General features: G+C 34.0%; 1 protein-coding gene across 3 annotated transcripts in view; it reads left to right on the top strand.

Moving 5' to 3' along the window:
- The window catches only part of LOC145296883 (uncharacterized), a 155,270-nt gene that overhangs the window by 60,918 nt on the left and 74,055 nt on the right, over positions 1-20,297 (top strand). For all 3 annotated transcript variants that reach the window (XM_080143028.1, XM_080143027.1, XM_080143029.1), the window contains 2 exons: positions 2,850-2,991; positions 8,903-8,994. In XM_080143028.1, the coding sequence (XP_079999154.1) occupies positions 2,850-2,991; positions 8,903-8,994 (234 nt within the window). The remainder of the gene's footprint in view (positions 1-2,849; positions 2,992-8,902; positions 8,995-20,297) is intronic.

Here is a 20,297-nt window from a genome sequence, read left to right as displayed (position 1 = left end):
CAGAAGCAACAGCCATAGATTTGGCACTGAATATAATAACCAATGATGACCATCAAAAATATATCATATTTACTGACTCACTTTCAATACTCATATCTCTAAAAGAAAAAAAAATGACAAACCCACTTATTACAAAATTGCTAAACAAAATAGATGCCATAACCATGAAAAAAAACATTATCTTTTGCTGGATACCAAGCCATATCGGCATATACATGAATGAACAAGCAGATAAGGCAGCAAAGGAAACTCTGCAACAAAACCACATAAGTGGAAAAATCCCCTATACAGACCTAAAGACTAAAATAAACACATTTTTGAAGAGAAAATGGCAAGAAAACTGGAGCTCATGCACCAAAAACAAACTATTCCAAATAACACCAAATATTGGAACGAGAGACACCAAAAAGTTAACAAGAAAGGAAGAGGTAGTAATGACCAGACTGCGAATAGGTCACACTCACATCACCCACTCACATCTACTAAAAGGGGAGGAGACACCAAACTGTATAACGTGTCAAGAACCCTACACAATACACCATATACTGACAAACTGCATTGACCTTGAACAAATCCGAACAAAGTATTACCAAGAAAAAAATCTGAAAACAATATTAAACAAGATTGATCCCCAAAAAATTATCAATTTTCTGAAAGAAACTAAAATATACTCAAAAATATAAGGAAAGACCCCCCCCCCAAAAAAAAAAAAAAAAAAAAACCTTAAGAAGAACAAACCAATATTTAACACAACATAACGAACCTTTCGGCATTAAATGACCCCAAAGTGGTTGATATGCCGTAAAACAAAACAAACAAACAAACAAACAAAGCTAATATGACAGCGATAAATACCGTCTGTAACCGATATTTATACTCTATGAAATGAAACGAATTGGAAAATAAACACAAAAAAAACTATGGGTAAGTATTTGGCAAAAACAAAAAAAAAAAACAAACACCCAAAAAATTACATACTAAAATATATTAAACATATTGGAATTTTCCAAGGTAGGTTTCTTCAAGTTTCTTTTTCGGGTTTATTTGCATTGGGATTTTTTTTCGGTTTGTTTTGTTTTGTTTTTTACAAGTACTCTGTGTCTGTTACGACGCTGCTTGGCTGACACCCATGATTGCTGGTCTCACCCGATCCGTGTTTGACGGGAATTCACTTTCAGTTTTGGTTCACAGTTTTTGTCAGGGGGGGGGGGGATAAATACAGCTAGGCATCATTCACGGCTCAATCACCGCGAACGTTCGATTGGAATATCCCCTTTAAATGGGGAGCTGGTTTCCACTCCCATCATCTTCGGGAAGCCAAAACTGACCTGCATTGAAACAAAATAAACAAGCGCCAAAAGACTGCTCTGCAGTAATTAAAAAAATTACACGTCATCGTAACAACCCTGTGATGACCTCATTAAGCGGCCAACTGTCAATCAAACCTCTGGGCCTTTTTAACCCTTAATTTAACACGCTTCTCAATTCCTAGGTGATTGCCTATTTTTCCTTTTCGTTTCCACCTTCGCGTCAAGGCTTCGGGGTTCAATCTGATCTTCCTACTAAAACTTTCAGCTTTTCTTTTAACGTTTTTTTTAACACACACATCTACAAACACACGGGCAACGCCAGGTACCCACTGCTAGTATAGATATAATGTGGTTCATTGAAGTCCGCAATGATGCATTTTTGTCTCCATCTCTATAATATTCTGTTTGTCTCCTTTTCTTAGTTTATCTGTACCTTATGTTTTGAAAAAGGCCAATTACAATTTTTGAAGGACAAATTGCTTCCAACAAAGACCAAATTTGCTAAATTTGATATCTTTAGGTCTTTAAAAATTGTATTTAGCCCATTACAAAATGTAATGTGCAGACTAAGGAAAGAACAAACAGAATCTTATATTCAAACGGTGTTCTGCCTGGTACAGGCTTTAACAGCTATGGTTCTATTTCTCTCCTTTGAGGTATTCATGAATTCATTGTTGCTCATCATTCAGAACCCCATGCACACTGTTTCTCAAAAGTGTTTGACAGACTGCCATACACTTTTAAGCCAGATTTTGTGAATTTAGCCTTTTTTAAAAATAGTTTGGCCTTTAAAGATTGTATTTGGCCTTTTTTAAAGCCTAACATATGGATTAACTATGGAAGGAACATGCAGAATTGATTCGTTTTTTTTTTTTTTTTTAAATTAAAGTAATTTCAGTATTTTTAAATGTATTCTTTGTTTTCTTTCATTGCAGCTTTTATACTTGTGTGACTTTTGGAAACACTATAAATATTGAAATTATTTCACATGATAAAACATTTTAAAGCAAATGCCTTTCATAATCATTTTAGGTTTTTCATTTTCTTTAAATTACAGAAACATTTTTTTCTATTCTTTATACCTAACAAAGTAAAACATTTCATTTTTTTTTTAATCTTTTTTATATTTAATCAGTCATTCCCAGGTAACACCGGAATTGGTCCCGCTAATATATAATAAATTAACCTCATATATAAATAATAAATCACTATATAACTAATACCATCCCTAAAATAATATTAGGACTTGCATGAATTCGTAGAAGCAAACTAATACAGTGATTGCAAGAGATTAATTGACTCACAAGCAAACTATTTTTAACAAACAATTTGGGATTAAGTGTTTCTCAAAAGTGTTTGACAGACTGCCATACACTTTTAAGCCAGATTTTGTGAATTTAGCCTTTTTTTTAAAATAGTTTGGCCTTTAAAGATTGTATTTGGCTTTCTTTTTTTTTTTTTTTTCAAAGTGTAACCTACAGACTAACTAAGGAAGCGACAAGCAGAATATTATCTATATTGTTTTTTCATCTCATTTAGATTATCACTACAACTAAAAAAGAAGCCGTTCTGCAGAACTTAGTGCCATATACGATGTACACAATCGATGTGGAAGTGAAAGTTAATAGAAGTATGTACTGGAGTGATAAGCTAACTCGAAAGGCAAGGACACTTCCATCAGGTGAGTAGGTATTATTTATTTGAACTTTAAAGCCAATGAAATATTAAATATTTGAAATTTTTGACGCATTTTATAGCAGTCACAAAGCCCTATCTTCTCTTCTGAATCGATGCCCCTCCCTCTGAACTGTTCGGCCACACACTGGCCAATCAACTAACAAGGCATATTGATTCATCAATTTCCTAAAGAACTACTTTTCAGAACTACAGAGAATCAACAGTTAGGTCCAGACCTTCAGCCAAGCAACACCTTTCCTCTCTCATCCCTGTCTATCGGACACCCCTACCTAGCATAGATGGCCTTCACTGGAGACAACTGCTATTAATTGGGGACGATACCAGGAAATATACTGACTAACCCTAACTCTAACCCAGGCCACAAAAAGAATTTTCTATTCCTTCCTTTATCACAGTTCGAACTTCAAGTTACTGTTGTGAAATAAATGCCCTTTTTTCATTGTTATTGTTGAAAAGAATTTTGTTGTTTATTTCATGGTGTGTTCTTAATTAAATATATTTTATGAGGGGTAAAACTTCATCTCCTAAAATTTCAGTTTTTGGACATTTTGATTTTATTTGAAAATCATCCCTGAAAACATGATTTATGTTTTTAACAATCGCATTTATGAAAAAAAAAAACAAAAAAACAAACAAACCCCACACACACACGTTTAGACCAAGACGCACATAGCCACAGTTATACAGACACTTTATATAAACAGAGAAAACATATCATACTTTGATTTGAAAGTAAACACAGTTGATTTCAGATCTACCCTGAACACACACATGCACATTCAGACGAAGACGCACATAGCCACAGTTATACAGACACTTTATATAAACAGGAAAACCCTGAACCTGATGCCAAGCTGCAGCTGAGAAAAGTAGCATACCTACAAAGAACTCAACCACAGCATCCAGGTAACAATGTTAAAGATATTACCACCTAGACTTAGGGTTATACGTGTTTTGTGTGCTCAGAGCATCAGAGCGGTAATTCCAGCAACCAGTAAGTGTCTGGTCACATTTTGAAAGGTCCATCACAAAACGAAGATAAAGTGTAGCCACTGGGACTTAAGGTTGGTGCACATCGTTTCGCAGTGTCTGGCCGGTCGCATCCAGTGCATGGTTATATTATTACCTTTTTTGCTTATTTAAAAAGTAGGCGTTATAAATTTCTTTGTCGATGAACTGTAAAGAGCATCTAAGATAAAAACACGACGCCAATTTTCCTGCAACGATCTCTTTATTTCGTCTAATGTCTATGAAAGAACTGGGGGACCCCTCGCATTATTGGCTCAACCTTTCTTGCATTTTTTCGTAAATGTATCTTTTCTCTGACTCTTCTTGAAATTAACTCAAGTCCGACTGTCTACCAATTTCGACTCCAGTTGACTCTCTCTCTCTCTTCTACTCTACTAAAAATCCCCATGTGCATTTATCTTTTTATATGGGTGTATTATGTGTGTGTGTGTGGGGGGGGGGTTAATCCCCGTTAATCAGACTGCACCTAAAACACACCGACTCACTTTTTAGCATGCAGGTGCATGCTCTGTCTGACGAAAGAACTGATCCAGTAAATTATCGCCCCATTAGCCTCTTCTCACTTTTCGCCAAAATATTTGAGACCATAATTAACCACGCTCTAGTTCATCATCTTACAGATGCTAAACTTCTGACTGACCAACAATATGAATTTAGGCAAGCTCGTTCCACAGCAGACATCCTAACTGTAATCTCAGAACGTATATACCATTCACTGGACAAAGTGGGGGAGGGCAGAGCGGTAGCTCTATATATATCTAAGGCTTTTAACAGGGTATAGCATGAAGGTCTTCTCAAGAAAATCAGATCATACGGTATCACTGGTAAAATATATAACATAATTAGATCCTTCTTAGATAAGAGAAAAATCCAGGTTGTCCTCGACGGTCGTACATCTAAACAATATGATATAAATGCGGGAGTGCCTCAGCGGTCTATCCTTGGACCTCTATTGTTCCTAATATTCATAAATGACCTCCCTGACAAAATTGCTTGTGAGATGGGTATATATGCTGACGACACCACGCTCTATAACAGACACGACAGGAAAACAAATGAACACATATCTAAAGAAATGGCAGAAACACTAGAGGATGACCTCCGATCTGTAGTAGAATGGGGACATAAATGGATGGTCACATTCAATGCTGCCAAGACTAAACTTGTTTCCTTCAATAATTACAAGAAACCTTCTCTACCACCAATAGCAATGGCCAATGACACTTTATCTGAAAGTACATCTTTTAAACTCCTCGGCCTAACGCTCACAGGAAACATGAGTTGGAACAATTACATTGAGAGTATCGCCAGGACCGCTACGAAGAAGGTAGTTTCTCTCTACCGTGCTAGAAATATACTAACGCCCGAAAGTATCCTATACCTCTATAAGGCCACCATTCGCCCATGTATGGAGTATTGTTATCATATTTGGGTTGGTGCATCTGCCACTAGTCTCTCGCTCCTAGACAAGGTTCAAAAGAGAGTCGCCAATCTGATAGGTCCTGAACTGTCATCTAAGCTTCAGCCTCTGTCCCATCGCCGAAACGTTGCATCCCTCTGCCTGTTCTACAAGTACTTTAATGATGAATGCTCTGACGAACTGCAAGCACTTGTGCCTCCTCGACATAAATACCCCCCGACAAACCCGACAAGCAGCTAAATCCCACCCCTTCACAGTAGAGATCCCTAGATGTAAGAGAGTCTTTTATTCCAGTAGTTTCTCCCCCAGAACAGCTAGACTTTGGAATTCTCTTCCAGGTCCCTGCTTCCCCAACTGTACTGACATGCAGAAGTTCAAGTGCAACGTGAACCGACATCTTGCTGCCCAACTCTCTACACAGTACCCCCGATGCCTATGTCCCTGATAGTAGTCCCCTTCAAAAAAGTGGCAATGTGCCTTGTTTGGGGTGAAAATATAATTTAAAAAAAATGTCATTGAGTTTGATGTGTCACCCCTGGACCTTTCTACACCCGACACAAGTAAGTTGGGTTCAACACGGTAACACGGTTAACCACATTTCTGACGCACATCAAAAGCAATCAATAATTAATGAAAACTTCAGAGATCATTTTCTTATAAACGAAAATAATTATTGAATAAAATAATTACAGATAAAATCGTGCAAAGAAAAATTAAATTCATGTTTTTTTTTCTCTTAGGTTTAAGAAGAGCAAATTATTGTTTCGGATGTAGGATTTCAACTTAATTCGATTTTCATTGCAAGGTTCCAAACAGGGTTCATGGTTGTCTGTCTACTCGGCCGATCATGGAGAAAAGTCTTTCTTTTCACTTCATTCTTTCAGGAAGGGATCCAGATTTGGACTAGAGCCCAAAAGCTGATGTGTGCATATTAAGGCTGACAAGTAAATTTCTCTATCTCCTAAAACAAATGGCTTCTATGAAAACCACTAATTCTCCTCCCATCTCTTTGGAATCATTCTGTTCTTCCCCCCCCCTCTCTCTCTCTCTCTCTCTCTCTCTCTCTCTCCCTCTTTAATTCTCTTTCTTTTTCTATCTCCCCCATCTTCCTCTGAAATCTGCTAAAACAAATGGCTTTTATAAAAACCACTAATTTTTCTCATTTTGTTCTCCTCTTCTCTCTCTCTCTCTCTCTCTCTCTCTCTCTCTCTCTCTCTCTCTCTCTCTCTCTGTTCTTCCTCTTCTCTTCTTTCTTTCTTCCAAAATCTCTTTCTCTCTCTCTCTCTCTCTCTCTCTCTCTCTCTCTCTCTCTTTAATTCTTTTTCATTTTCTCTCTCCCCTTCTTTCTCTGAAATCTTTTTGTTTTCATTCTTTTTCTTAGCAGAGTTACTTTTATGCTGGGCGTTTGCCATTCAGCCCTCAACAATCTTTTCTGCATGTTATCAAAAATCAGATCAATGAAGAGAAAACAAAGTTCATCTAAATTTCTTTTTTTCCTATATCCAAACATCTATTTGGTGACAATTTGCTGACAATTTCGCTAGGGCTCGTCCAAAAGATTGTCACTTTTCATTAAAATTATTGGGGATTTATTTTCCAAATATCCAATGCAGGAAAACATTTATCATCTGGATTCTTTCAAACACATGTCAAACACACACAACCACTGACTGCTCACGTTTTGACTAGCAAGGTGAGCAGGTGTTGCCCAGGATGGGAAGTAGTGTTATATAATAAGTCTAACATAAAGTTACCAGACACCAATAATAAAACTGACAAAAATAAGTTTGAAATCATCTAATGAAAGATTATTGACCAACTAACGTGACTCGTGAAAATGCTACGGAATGAGAAATATACTGAATCAACAAATATGTTTTGATAAAACTGATAACTAAAAAATTAGTTGTTTTTTTTTTTTAACAGAAAAACCAATAACACGCGGCAAATATGAGATTTTTAGCATTTCTATGAAAATAGTATCCATTGTATTTTTGATATAGAACTGACCCAAATGAGATAAATACTCAGAAAGTAATATTGTGCTACATAGTTCAATACAAATAAAATCACATTGTCAGAGACAATCTTCAATTTACGCCTTCGGTTCAGCACCTCTTGGCAGACAATTATTTTTGTCCTGTTTCTTTTGAATGTTCCCTTTTTTATGTAACATTTCAAGCATATCAAACTGTATGTCAAAATTACTGGGAGGTACTTTCTCACACCACTACAACAATGATCGGGTTTGTATTACTGTACACATAGATTCGAAAAAGTTGTCAAAAAACAAATATATAACAAATAAATGTTATCAAAGGCAAGATAAGTTACTTTTCTACCATACTGGATATATTTTTTGTGTTTTTATTCAATGTAACATGTTTATTCAGCTCGAAAACCATACAGTGTTTACCGATGTATTGGAAAATTCAAGATGGCACCTCACTCCCTCTTTAACACGGTAAGTATGGGAAAAGGTGTTATAAATAAAAAACTAGAAAAAATACTATTAAAAACCCGCCGAATATATGTCAAGCTATGTCACAGTAACATATATTGAGCGAGTTTTTAACAGTATTTTATCCAGTTTTTTATTTATAACACCTTTTCCCAAACTTACCGTGTTAAAGAGGGAGTCAGACGCCATCTGTAATTTTCCAATACATCGGTAAACACTGTATGGTTTTCGAGCTGAATAAACATGTTACATTGAATAAAAGCACGAAAAATATATCCAGTTTGGTAGAAAAGTAACTTATCTTGCCTTTGATAACATTTATTTGTTATATATTTGTTTTTTGACAACTTTTTCGAATCTATGTGTACAGTAATACAAACCCCAATGATCATATATTATTATAATGATATTTGAAAATGAGGCTATACCAAGGGCAGGTCATTCTCATATTATTGTCCAAGTTTGTCAGATTGACTTCTTAAAAGCCAAATTTCGTGAATTTGGCCTTTTTTTAGAAGCAGTTTAGCTTTCAAAAATTATATTTGTTTTTTTTTTTTAAAAGCATAACGTACAGACTAACTTAGGAAGGAACAAGGAGAATATTACATAATTGGTTTAATATAGTAATAAGATGTGACTAAGTTAAGCAACGTTCAGCCTGGCCAGTACTAGATGGGTGACCATTTGGGAAGGTTAGGCACTGTATGTACCTTCTGGGAAAAAAGAACTTCTCACTACAAAAGCATCTACAAAGTTGTGGATGGTCTATGCACCTCCAGGGGCTCAAGGTTATGGAAGTTAAAGTTTGAACAAAATCAGATAAAGTAAATATGTACTGGCTGAGGTTTAAATTCACAACCTTATAAGAACTAGAGAAAACACAGTAAATAATTTTTAAAAATTGAATTTAAGTAGATTTACAACCAACTCACACCCATGATAAAATATGAAATAAAAAATGTCTTCTTGATCATTTTTCAATAGCACCATATGCAGGACCACAATCAACCAATGGAAGTTATCTTGAAACGACCTGTGAACAACCATCAAAAAGATGTTTCATCATTTACTGGGCTGTAAGTTGTGTTTTTTATTTTTCATTCAAACTATCTAGAACTGCGTAAATTACTTGGTATCATCGTATACATTAGGTGGCTTTATATTACCCGGTATTATCATATATACAAAGTGCTTTCAATAAGCTTCCAGACTTTTTTAGTATAAGCATTTAAAGTTGTCATAGACTCTTGAAAGTTTAGTATGTTTTTTTTTTTATACATCTTAGAAGATGACTGCTCAATTTTTATGTATTCAGGTTCAAATGAACAGCTATAGCAGGAATTGGAATACACTCTACTAAAGCCTGATTGTCACAGAATTTAAAAAATGCAATCTGGACATGAGAAGAGTGATATGCAATAAAATTCTGTTTAAAGTTGGAAAAAATACTACAGAAACGTATGGGATTCTTCAAACTGCTTTTGGACCGTCTTTCATAAATCGAGCATCAGTTTTTGAGTGGTATAGTGGCATTTTCACCAGAACAATACATCAGTCCACAGCTCCATCCTTGTCACAGACTATTTGCCCAAGATGGACATCACAACAGTTCCTCACCCTCCCTATAGTCCAGACCTTGCTCCCTGTGACTTTTGGTTATTTCCAAAGCTCAAGGAAAACCTTAGAGGCTGTTATTACGAGAGAATTGAGGTGATGAAAGAGGCTCTGACGAAGGTCATTGACACATTCACACACGACGGAGTCTACAATGTATTGGATCTGCTAAAATGCAACAACACCATTACAAAAACGTGTACAATGTCACCAAAATACCACATTTACTCTATAGACTTTATTCTATTTAAAATATTCTCAATGGTTTTAAATGAACATTTATTTTATTTACAAAAAATATTTACAACTAGCAGGACCTGTGGAAATTCCACAGAATGAGAAATATATTTAATCAACAAATGTTTTGATAAAGCTGATATATTTATAGATAGCACAGTTTTTCAGATAGAAAAACAATAGTAAAATCATGTAAAAGACAATCTTTAATTTACTCCTTCAGGCCTACACCTTTTGACAGACAATATTTTTTTTTTGCCCTGTTTTTTTTTTTTTTTTTTTTTTTTTCAAATGTTCCATTTTTTTTTTTTTTTTTTTTTTTTTACATAATATTTTGTTGAGTTCTTTCTTCAGTGGAGAACCGTTGCGCATCAAAATTACTATGAGGGGTGGAGGGTGGGGTACTCATATTCTTGTCCAGGGTTGCCAGATTGGCCTTTTTAAAGAAAAATAAAGAAACCAAATAAAATCAGGAGCAGGTTAGTAAGACGTCTCCAACCTTTCTAAAAATTAATCTCAAACATTTTTCCACTTTGTTCAGAACCAAAAACAAGTATGTTATAATCTCTAGGAGGGAGTGGGATTCAAGTGGTAGAAAAAGAAAAATTCAGATGGGAATTTGGGAGTTAATGATGTCCAGCTGAAATAAATACCATCTAGAGTAAACCAAAGGGAAAATAAGAGTAGAGTGGACATTTTGAAGAAACTCTAATACCATTTAAGATGGACCAAAGACAAAATATGTAACACTGTAAAGCGTCTGAGGTAAATGATTGTAAAGTGCGGAATGAGAAATCGAACCTGGCTCGTGGGTTTTAGAATTACTGATACTAATTGGTAAAATAAATAAGAAAGTTAAACAGAAAAAAACAGAAAAGGTCAAAGTTTTGTAAACAGACAATCATCGCTAAAAATAGATCGGAGAAAACAATAGAAAAGTTGAACGGGTAAACATTTGATAGGTATGAATATGGTATTGAATGTCGGGGGAGCGACCCGATAATTGACTGGTTGAAACACTTGATACATATGAATGGAAGATTAATATCTAACTCAATACATATCAGCCGCCTCAGGTCAAAGGCTGTGTTGCGACGGGCTGGCCAAAGATATATAAAACACTGGGTTTTGCGAGCAAGGACGTCAAGGGAGAGTCAGCCAGAGAGAGAGATAGACGTGCTGATCGAGTAGGCCGCCTCACAGCTGCCACGCCGCATCTACCCCCCCCCCCCGCATCTACTACCACGACCACCACCACGATCGCAAACACGGACCTTTACAGTGTTCGCACTCAAACGACTTTGATGTAACAAGGAATTAGTGTTTTATTGTATCTTTTTTTGTAATAAACTTAGACTTATTATTTATAATAAGCCATCTGTTTTGTTTTTTGTTCCTTTGTTTCCGCTCCTTCGTCCTGTGATGTCATACCTGGGGCCGTGACCTAAGATAGACCCTGTGGTAAAAACATCATAAATAAATGTGGGAGGCATTTTGAAGAAGCTCTAATACCAGAAAAAATAAAACAATGACGGGATTCATTCACTTAACTAGCTAAGAGTTCTAACTTAACTGAGCTTAATTCCAAATTAAGTAACATATGAGCCATCCAGGCAAACCAAGGAAAAAAACACTCAGTGATTTTGAGTTCATCTGTCTGGCAGCTTAGATAAATGGTTGGATCCGACCAGTCATCTTTGTATTGTGTGCTATTGAAAGGTAGTGTGTTTCAAAACTAGTTACCAGATCAGAGAGTACTAAGAATTGTTGAAATGTCCCTGACCTGGCATCCTTCTTTACTGAGAGCAGATCTCCTTCATCGACCATCCCAACAGATGGAGTTCCCCGCTAACCTGATACAGCATCCTTCAGGATCTGGTGAGCTCATTGGAAGTTTTACAAGTGTGGCTTAGCACGCCATAAAGAACTGCAATTCATTCGTCTGTGTATGACAGCTATCAACCAATGGGTTGGCAATAAGATTTCACACAAAATTTTCTATCAAGGTTCGACTCAGGAAAGCCACTCTCTCAGCATGTTGATGACTTGCCCAATCAGGCATTTCCAAACCTCACTCATATGTAAACCCAGCGTTTCCCCCTGTTATATTAAAATGATACCAGTTGTTGTATCTTATTCCAGATGGGTTAGTGAGGTTGATATTTTTCTCTGCTAATTGTCAAGATGTGGTACTGTCCATTGAGTCAAGAGAGGTAGCCAGTTTAATGTAAACAGCAGTCCTTGTTCCAGGAGCTGTTGATCATATTGTTGATTGCTGACGATGATGGTGGCGGCCTTGCTATTTGATTGTTGAGAAAACAATGATGGTAGCAGCTATGCTGCTGATTGTTGAAAGATGGTGTCTTCTACTTTACTATTCAGAAGATGGTGATGGTGGCTGTGCTGCTGATTGTTCAGAAAATGGTGACGGCAGCTGCTGATTATTGCAGAGATATTGATGATGACCACGCTCCTTGAGGCCTGAACACACATTGCTGCTGCTGTCAGTACCTGGTCGAATGTATACTTCATGCATGAAGATAGTTTAAAACACAAAAACCTTGTTGTTTTTTATCTCCGTTGTGGTAACTCGTACTTGATGCTTAACTTCATTTGGAGTGGAACTCCACCTCTAACCACCCAAACTACTCAAGCAATGGATCATCAGCTACCCCCATCCCCATTAATCCCCCCATACAGTTCCTTTCTAGAATGTCAAAAATGGTCACTGGACCAAGGAAGCTTTTTGAGCACAATTCAACACTCTTGTGATTTGCTTCTTGGCTTATGAATAGTCAATCGTGTCGTTTCATGCAAAGCTCAACTCAGGAAAGCCAGTATCTCAGCATGTCGATGACATGACAAATCGATCATCCACAAACTTTCCTCACACAGATATTAAAGACAGACCTATCTGTGAACCCAGTGCCTCTTCTATCCCAGAGAAGTGAGGAGAGAAGGTGTTAGAGAATCTTTAGGCTGTTTACAGTCAGGGGAAAAACGGACAACTGGTAATGGATAAAAGGAAAGACGTAAGTGGCAACGTGTTTCAGCTCTACTGGCAGAATCTGTTTTCCATGGTAACAAATTGAAAAAAAAAAAAAAAAAAAGGAGAAAAAAAAACATATAAAGCAAATTTTACGGAAATGGGAAACTATAGAAAAGAGCAAATAAAAGATAGACCCAAAAGGTAATTAAATTGATCCAAATTTTATTTTAAAAAAATAAAATATTAAGGTTGCTTTTATTTTCCAAACTAGGGTAAATACCCTTAAGGAAACATATAAAATTAAAACATTTAAATTTATTGATTCAAGTGGTAAAACCATCTACTACGCCCAAAACGAAAAATGACAATTTCAGGGAAAAATGGGAAATATCCTTATTTTATCTAGCAATACAAAAAACAACTCTCTTACTTGGAAGGCTGAAAAGAAAGAAGCATTCAAAACCAGAAAATAGTCCTTTTAAAATATTTGGTCCAAGTTCAGTCTTTCTTTTAAAATAGTATCTTCAAAGGCACAAAATTATTGCTTGCTATCCCAACGGTAATGACAAAGAAAAAAACGTTTTATAAAAGTTCTTTCTCTCAAAATTCTAATTCCTATTGAACCACTTAGGCTTAAATGTCTTCTCAAAGTTCCAGCTATTCTTTGGAATTCTTTGAATATGCTGAAATTCTTTTTCTTTTTCAATGGAATATTCAGATGTCTTCTTTTCATAAAAAAGGGGTTTTGTCCTCAAATGGGAATCACAAACAAATAAATGACCTTAAATAGGAGAAAATGGATAAAATATTTTTCCTTTGCGAAGGCTCAGATATCTTTAAATTCAAAGGCGAATAAACTGCACAAATGCTTTATGGGTGCAAATAAAATAATTTTAACATCTATATTACCAGACAAAGCACAGGATTTTGTGTCTTTCCTTCACCGGGGGGGGGGGGGGTGCTGGTACTAACAAATAACAGAAAATCACTACCCCCACCTCCACCCCACCCATGCCACAAGCAAAAGGGGTTAGGTGGAGACAGAGAGCAAACAAGCTGAGGAAAGGCAAGTCAACAGAGTGCATCCCTTTCATCAAATACCAAACTGCCGAATATGTATAAAAAAATAAACAAAAATTATTGTTTTATTAAAAACTAGCAGGACACATTAACCAGCATTGCCCAGTGGAAGCCCCCCCCCCCCCCCCCCCCTGTAAAAAAAACCCAACCTCCTCATGCTAGAACAGCTTTCGGAATAGACACCCCATTTTGTGATTGGGTGGTGGGTTGTCCGAAAATGAACGAACAGAAAAATTTGGTGGTTGTAGTGTCGGTGGGTCCGTGCATACTACTCTGGTTCAGGGTATGGTAGTTTTGTTAGCAATACTGGAGTTTAGGTGGGAAATACTCTCTATACATCTATTACTTAAAAGGAACTAAATTCCTGTACTCACCTGTATTTTTTTTTTTTTTTTTACACAGTGGTCATCACTTATCAAGGCCCGGAAGCTACTCAGGGATAAGGGTTATTGCAAGTACATTACGTTAGTGTGGAGATTTGATGAAGTGTTTACTTAAGAGGACGGTTCATTAGGAATTTGTTAATGTTGGACTTGAAGACATCCAAGTTGTAGTCAGGTGGGAAGCAGGCAGACAGAACAGTTCCACTGGCGTGCAGTTCTAAGAAAGAAGCTTTGTTCATGAAATCCACGTTTTGATTTAGGCACAGATAAAGAGTGGGGGAAATTTTTCACAGTGGATTCAGCTAGACGGATGTTTTTCGTGAAAGATTGGCGAGGGGGGACCAGAGACTGGAGTTCAGACGAGCACCTGCCATGGAAATAACAATAAAATAAGGATAGGCTCGCAACGTCTCTTCTGTGGGAGAGAGGTTGCAGGGAAGAGAAAAGAGCATCCCCCACTAAGCCACGAAGTCTATTTTATACTCTGTCAAGGCAGGATAGGCTGTTTTTAGCAACTTCTGCCCAGATATGGCAGCAGTATTCCACCCTTGGACGTACTTGGCTTTTATATAGATAGAGAATTGCACCAGTAGTGAGATATCTTCTTGAGCGGTAGAAGGATCCCACCATCCTTCCAGCGACCTTGGTAACAGACTTGATGTACGTGTTCCATTTCAGATCATGAGTAAAGGTCAAACCCAGAAGCTTGTCAAAACACGGGGCCTCTCCCAGACGAGAGCTATCTGTATGATACGATGTAAACATGTAAATGATTATGAAAAAAAGAAACGTTTTCTTCTTAAAAAAAATAAAAAATTTAAAAAGAATATTTTCTTCTTAAAATAATAAACAGTGAAAATTGTGGAACAGAAATTTTATAAATATATGTACCTGTAAGAAAATGAATTCGAGGGAAGTGATGCAAAAACAGTTTATTAAGCTTAGTGACCTATTTGCATTAAAACAAAACAATAAATATTAGTTATAAGTATAAGTATATTAAATTATGGTAGACGCAAGCAGATTCACTCGCGGAAGGAACTGGAAAAATGTTCATCTGACGCCGGTTCAATTCTCAAAATAAAATACTAACATAAATACTTTTTTGTTAATTCTGCACGTTTTTTTTTTTTGTCTCTTTTTTTTTTCTTTTTACGTTTTCTATGTTGCTATTTTTTTAGTTTTTTGTTGTTGTATTTCTTCCCATATTTTATGTGTATTTTCTTCATTTTCTGTTAATCATTATATTTCTTTTTCATTACTTTTTTTGTTTTCGTTCTTCGGCTCATTTACTTTCTAGGTTATTTGTTTTTGGGTTTAAAAGAAGAAGGGCAAAATAAACCAGTAATATTTAAAAAAAAAAAATTTTTCCCATCATACGAAAATAATGAAATTGCGAGACAAAAATCGTGTTTACATAATTGACGCTTTAAAATAACGTTCCCATGTAGTAAGCATTCCAAATGTGGAAACATACTTGTGTTTAATAAATCTAGCAAAAATCAATTAATTTTTGTGAAATTTTTTATACTTATCCATTTTAGAATGAAATTACATATAAAATGCAGTTTCCATAGAATATATGAAGGGAAATAATATTTTTTTAGTATGTGTTATTTTCATTTTTTCGAAATTTGAACAAAATATATTTACATCGATTGAAATTTCCATTTATTATGAAACAAAAGTTCCAATAAGTAAAAACATATTTATTTTTTTAAAAATTTAAATACGTATCGAAAAAAAACTTACCTTGAAATTGTAATTAAAAATGATATAAATTTAATATTATTATGTTTTTTTAATAGCGTTTTTTTCTAATTAATATATACTATTATCAGTTGAATTTCCAAGAAAATGAAACTTCTTAAAAATTAATTAATTCTTAAAAGATTAAAACAATTAAAATTCCACTATCTCAAAATGTTAACAGTGTTTAAATTTTTTTAAATATTGAGTTATAATACAAACATGAATATTGCCAGCTATTTCATCGCCAGATTAAAATCAATTAAAAAAAATATTATTGCACAAAAAATAAATATTTTGTAGATCACTACCATATCTAGTTTGTTTCTTTTTTACCCAATAATTATGGAAACCGGTAATTAACCAAATGAACAGTCATACATATTTAGTAAAACTATATTTCATATTTAATGTACAAATGTTTATAATATTATTAATCATTAAACTGTGTAAATCTTAAAACCTAACAAAATTATAACAAAGATTAATTATTCATTGCAGTTTGAAGAAATTACAACAAAAATTAATTATTCACTGCAGTTTGAAGAATTTACAAAAAAATTAATTATTCATTGCAGTTTGAAGAATTTACAACAAAAATTAATTATTCATTGCAGTTTGAAGAATTTACAACAAAAATTAATTATGGGAACCGGTAATTAACCAAATGAATAGTCATACATATTTAGTAAAACCATATTTCATATTTAATGTACAAATGTTTATAATATTATTAATCATTAAACTGTGTAAATCTTAAAACCTAGCAAAATTACAACAAAGTCAGCCTTTTTATAATATCTCATTGTTTTGAGCACTGGCTCTTCAGTTTTGGGTCTAGAATTTAGGGCAATTTCTACCATTATTACTGCATGGTCAACGTTCCCGAGTGGGCTGTCAGCATTTGTTATACAATCCTTGGGAACTATAGTCAGAAACAGATCTAGAAGTGATGCGTATTGTTCTTGCTGGTCAGGGAAACGGGTTAGAAACGTAACCATTTGTGATAGGGAGTGAGATATAGCCAAACTATGTGTTGAGCTGCCCGCTGCATCTGTGTGAGTAGAGAATCCAAGCCAGTTTCTGTGGTGAACATTAAAGTCACCAAATACATGTACTTGTGCGCTAGTGTCGAGGGAGAGTGCTGTGTCTATGCTGTCAGAGACTTCAATGCTACTATCAGGGACATAAGATACAGGGGCACTATGTGGGGAGTTGGCCAGCAAGATATCGATTCACATTACACTTGAACTTCTGCATGTCAGTACAATTGTGGAAGCAGGGACCCGAAAGGGAATTCCAAAGTCTAGCGGTTCTGGAGAAGAAACAACTGGAGTAGAAAGCTCTCTTACATCTATGGATCTCAACTGTGAAGGGGTGGGATTTTGCTGCTTGTCGGGTTTGTCCGGGGTATTTACGTTGAGGGGGTACAAGTGCTTTGCAGTTCGTCAGAGCATTCATCATTAAAGTACTAGTAGAACCTATTATGTTCGCGACTCTCTTTTGAACCCAAATGTGACAATACCCCATACATGTTTATAGTTAAAGGGAATTTTTATGGAAAAATGGGTAAAATTGCATTTTTCTTAGATGTTATAAAGTAGGCAGTGGGTGACTATACACAGGGGACATAACTCCGAAACGAATATTTTAGATTAATTGTGTCATGGCTGACATTGTTTATTATAGCAATAGACGTTTTTTTTAATAAAAACACAATAGCAGTTGTTCTACTCAATGAATTTTCATAATTTTTGGATATATTACTATTTTCGACATGACAATTAAGTACGTAACATTGTTTTTGCTTAAAACGACATATCTTTTTTAAAATCGATCTGTCGAATGTATCATAACAAGCAGCCAAAAAAATAAATATTTAATGTCTCCTCTACCTTGTCTTTTAAACAAATCTTTCCCTGTATTAAAAATCGCAAAACCAAGCATCTCAGGTTTATCCAGCCGTTTATAGTGTGTGCCTACACCCAAAGTTGTCCCTTTTACTTTGCTTATTTTCTAGGGTCCTTAAAACCTAATTGATTAAAAATTTATAATCTAGAATCGAATTTAAAACCTTAAAAAGATTAAAGAGTCAGAAGGATAGTATATCAGACATCAAAACAAGCTCAACTCTTCTTTTTTTCTTTTTTTTTTTTACATGAAAGTCACCACTTATCAAGGCCCGGAAGCCACTCAGGATAAAGATTATTGCGTGTACCGTAATCAATGGGATAATATCGTATTAATTGTTAGTAATGGAGATTTGATAAAGTGTCTTACTTAAGGGGGCGGTTTATCAGGAATTTGTTTATGTTGGACTTGAAAACATCCAAGTTGTAGTCATATGGGAAACAGGCAAACGGAACGGAGTTCCACAGGCGTGCACTTCTAAGAAAGAAGCTTTGTTCATGGAATCTATATTTTGATTTAGGCACAGATAAAGAGTGTGGAAAATTAGTGATAGTGGTTTCAGCTAGACGAGTGTTTTTCATGAAAGATTGGCGAGGGGGACCCGGCATTGGAGTTCAGACGAGCACTTGCCATGGAAATAACGATAAAACGAAGACAGGCTCGCAACATCTCTTCTGTGGGAGAGAGGTTGCAGGGAAGAGAAAAGGGCATCCCCCACTAGACCACGAACTCATTTCCAATTAACATTGTGTACCAATAAAAATAGTTCTAATAGTAGACTGCATGCCTTTATCCATTGTGCCATAAGGTCTGTGGCGCAGTAGATAGTTTCTACGGTTCCAGGTGAATATTGTCTGAAAATAGCAGTTGCAATCCTACCCAGGACAGAGGATTAATTGGCCAAAACGTGGTGAGACGACAACAACTATGGAAGGCAGTAATTACTGAGGATACAGTTACAAGACTCAGCATTCTTATCCCGTCACGGTTAATCACCTGGAGAAGGCCAGAGGATGGGTTGATGAAACAACAACTATTAAGATGAGGATAACAGTCCGCAAAAAGAATGAATTTATGAATACAAATGATGCTTTAATAAATTTGAATGAAAAATGTTTTAAATTAATCCATTGTTTAAAATGCTCCTTCTATAAATCAGCAAAACTTTTGCACCGATCCGATAGTTATAATAAATTGCTTAAAGACAGTAAAAAAAAGTAATAAAAATAGTAATAGTTATGATAAAAATAGTAATAATTATAATAAAAATATTAATAGTTATAATAAAAATAGTAATAGTTATAATAAAAATATTAATAGGTATAATAAAAATAGTAATAGTTATAATAAAAATATTAATAGGTATAATAAAAATAGTTATAGGTATAATAAAAATATTAATAGGTATAATAAAAATATTAATAGGTATAATAAAAATAGTAATAGGTATAATAAAAATAGTAATAGTTATAATAAAAATATTAATAGGTATAATAAAAATATTAATAGGTATAATAAAAATAATAATAGGTATAACAAAAATATTAACAGTTATAATAAAAATATTAATAGTTATAATAAAAATATTAATAGTTATGATAAACATATTAATAGTTATAATAAAAGTATTAATAGTTATGATAAAAAGAGTAATAGGTATAATAAAAATAGTAATAGTTATAATAAAAATATTAATAGGTGTAATAAAAATATTAATAGGTATAATAAAAATATTAAAAGTTATAATGAAAATATTAATAGTTATAATAAAAATATTAATAGGTATAATAAAAATAGTAATAGGTATAATAAAAATATTAATAGGTATAATAAAAATATTAATAGGTATAATAAAAATATTAATAGGTATAAAAAATATTAATAGTTATAATAAAAATATTAATAGTTATAATAAAAATAGTAATTATAATTTATTATAACTATTAATATTTTTATTATACCTATTACTATTATTTAATAGGTATAATAAAAATAGTAATAGGTATAATAAAAATAGTAATAGTTATAATAAAAATATTAATAGTTATAATAAAAATATTAATAGTTATAATAAAAATATTAATAGGTATAATAAAAATATTAAAAGTTATAATGAAAATATTAATAGTTATAATAAAAATAGTAATAGGTATAATAAAAATATTAATAGTTATAATAAAAATAGTAATAGGTATAATAAAAATATTAATAGTTATAATAAAAATAGTAATTATAATTTATTATAACTATTACTATTTTTATTATAACTATTAATATTTTTATTATACCTATTACTATTGTTTAATAGGTATAATAAAAATAGTAATAGGTATAATAAAAATATTAATAGGTATAATAAAAATAGTAATAGGTATAATAAAAGTATTAATAGTTATGATAAAAATAGTAATAGGTA

This window comes from Euprymna scolopes, chromosome 17 (genome assembly GCF_053919585.1).
Source record: "Euprymna scolopes isolate OS-2025 chromosome 17, ASM5391958v1, whole genome shotgun sequence".
In the NCBI taxonomy this organism is placed as follows: Eukaryota; Metazoa; Mollusca; class Cephalopoda; order Sepiida; family Sepiolidae; genus Euprymna; species Euprymna scolopes.
Note: the sequence above shows the minus strand (reverse complement) of the source record. Positions and strands in the feature narration are given on the sequence as shown.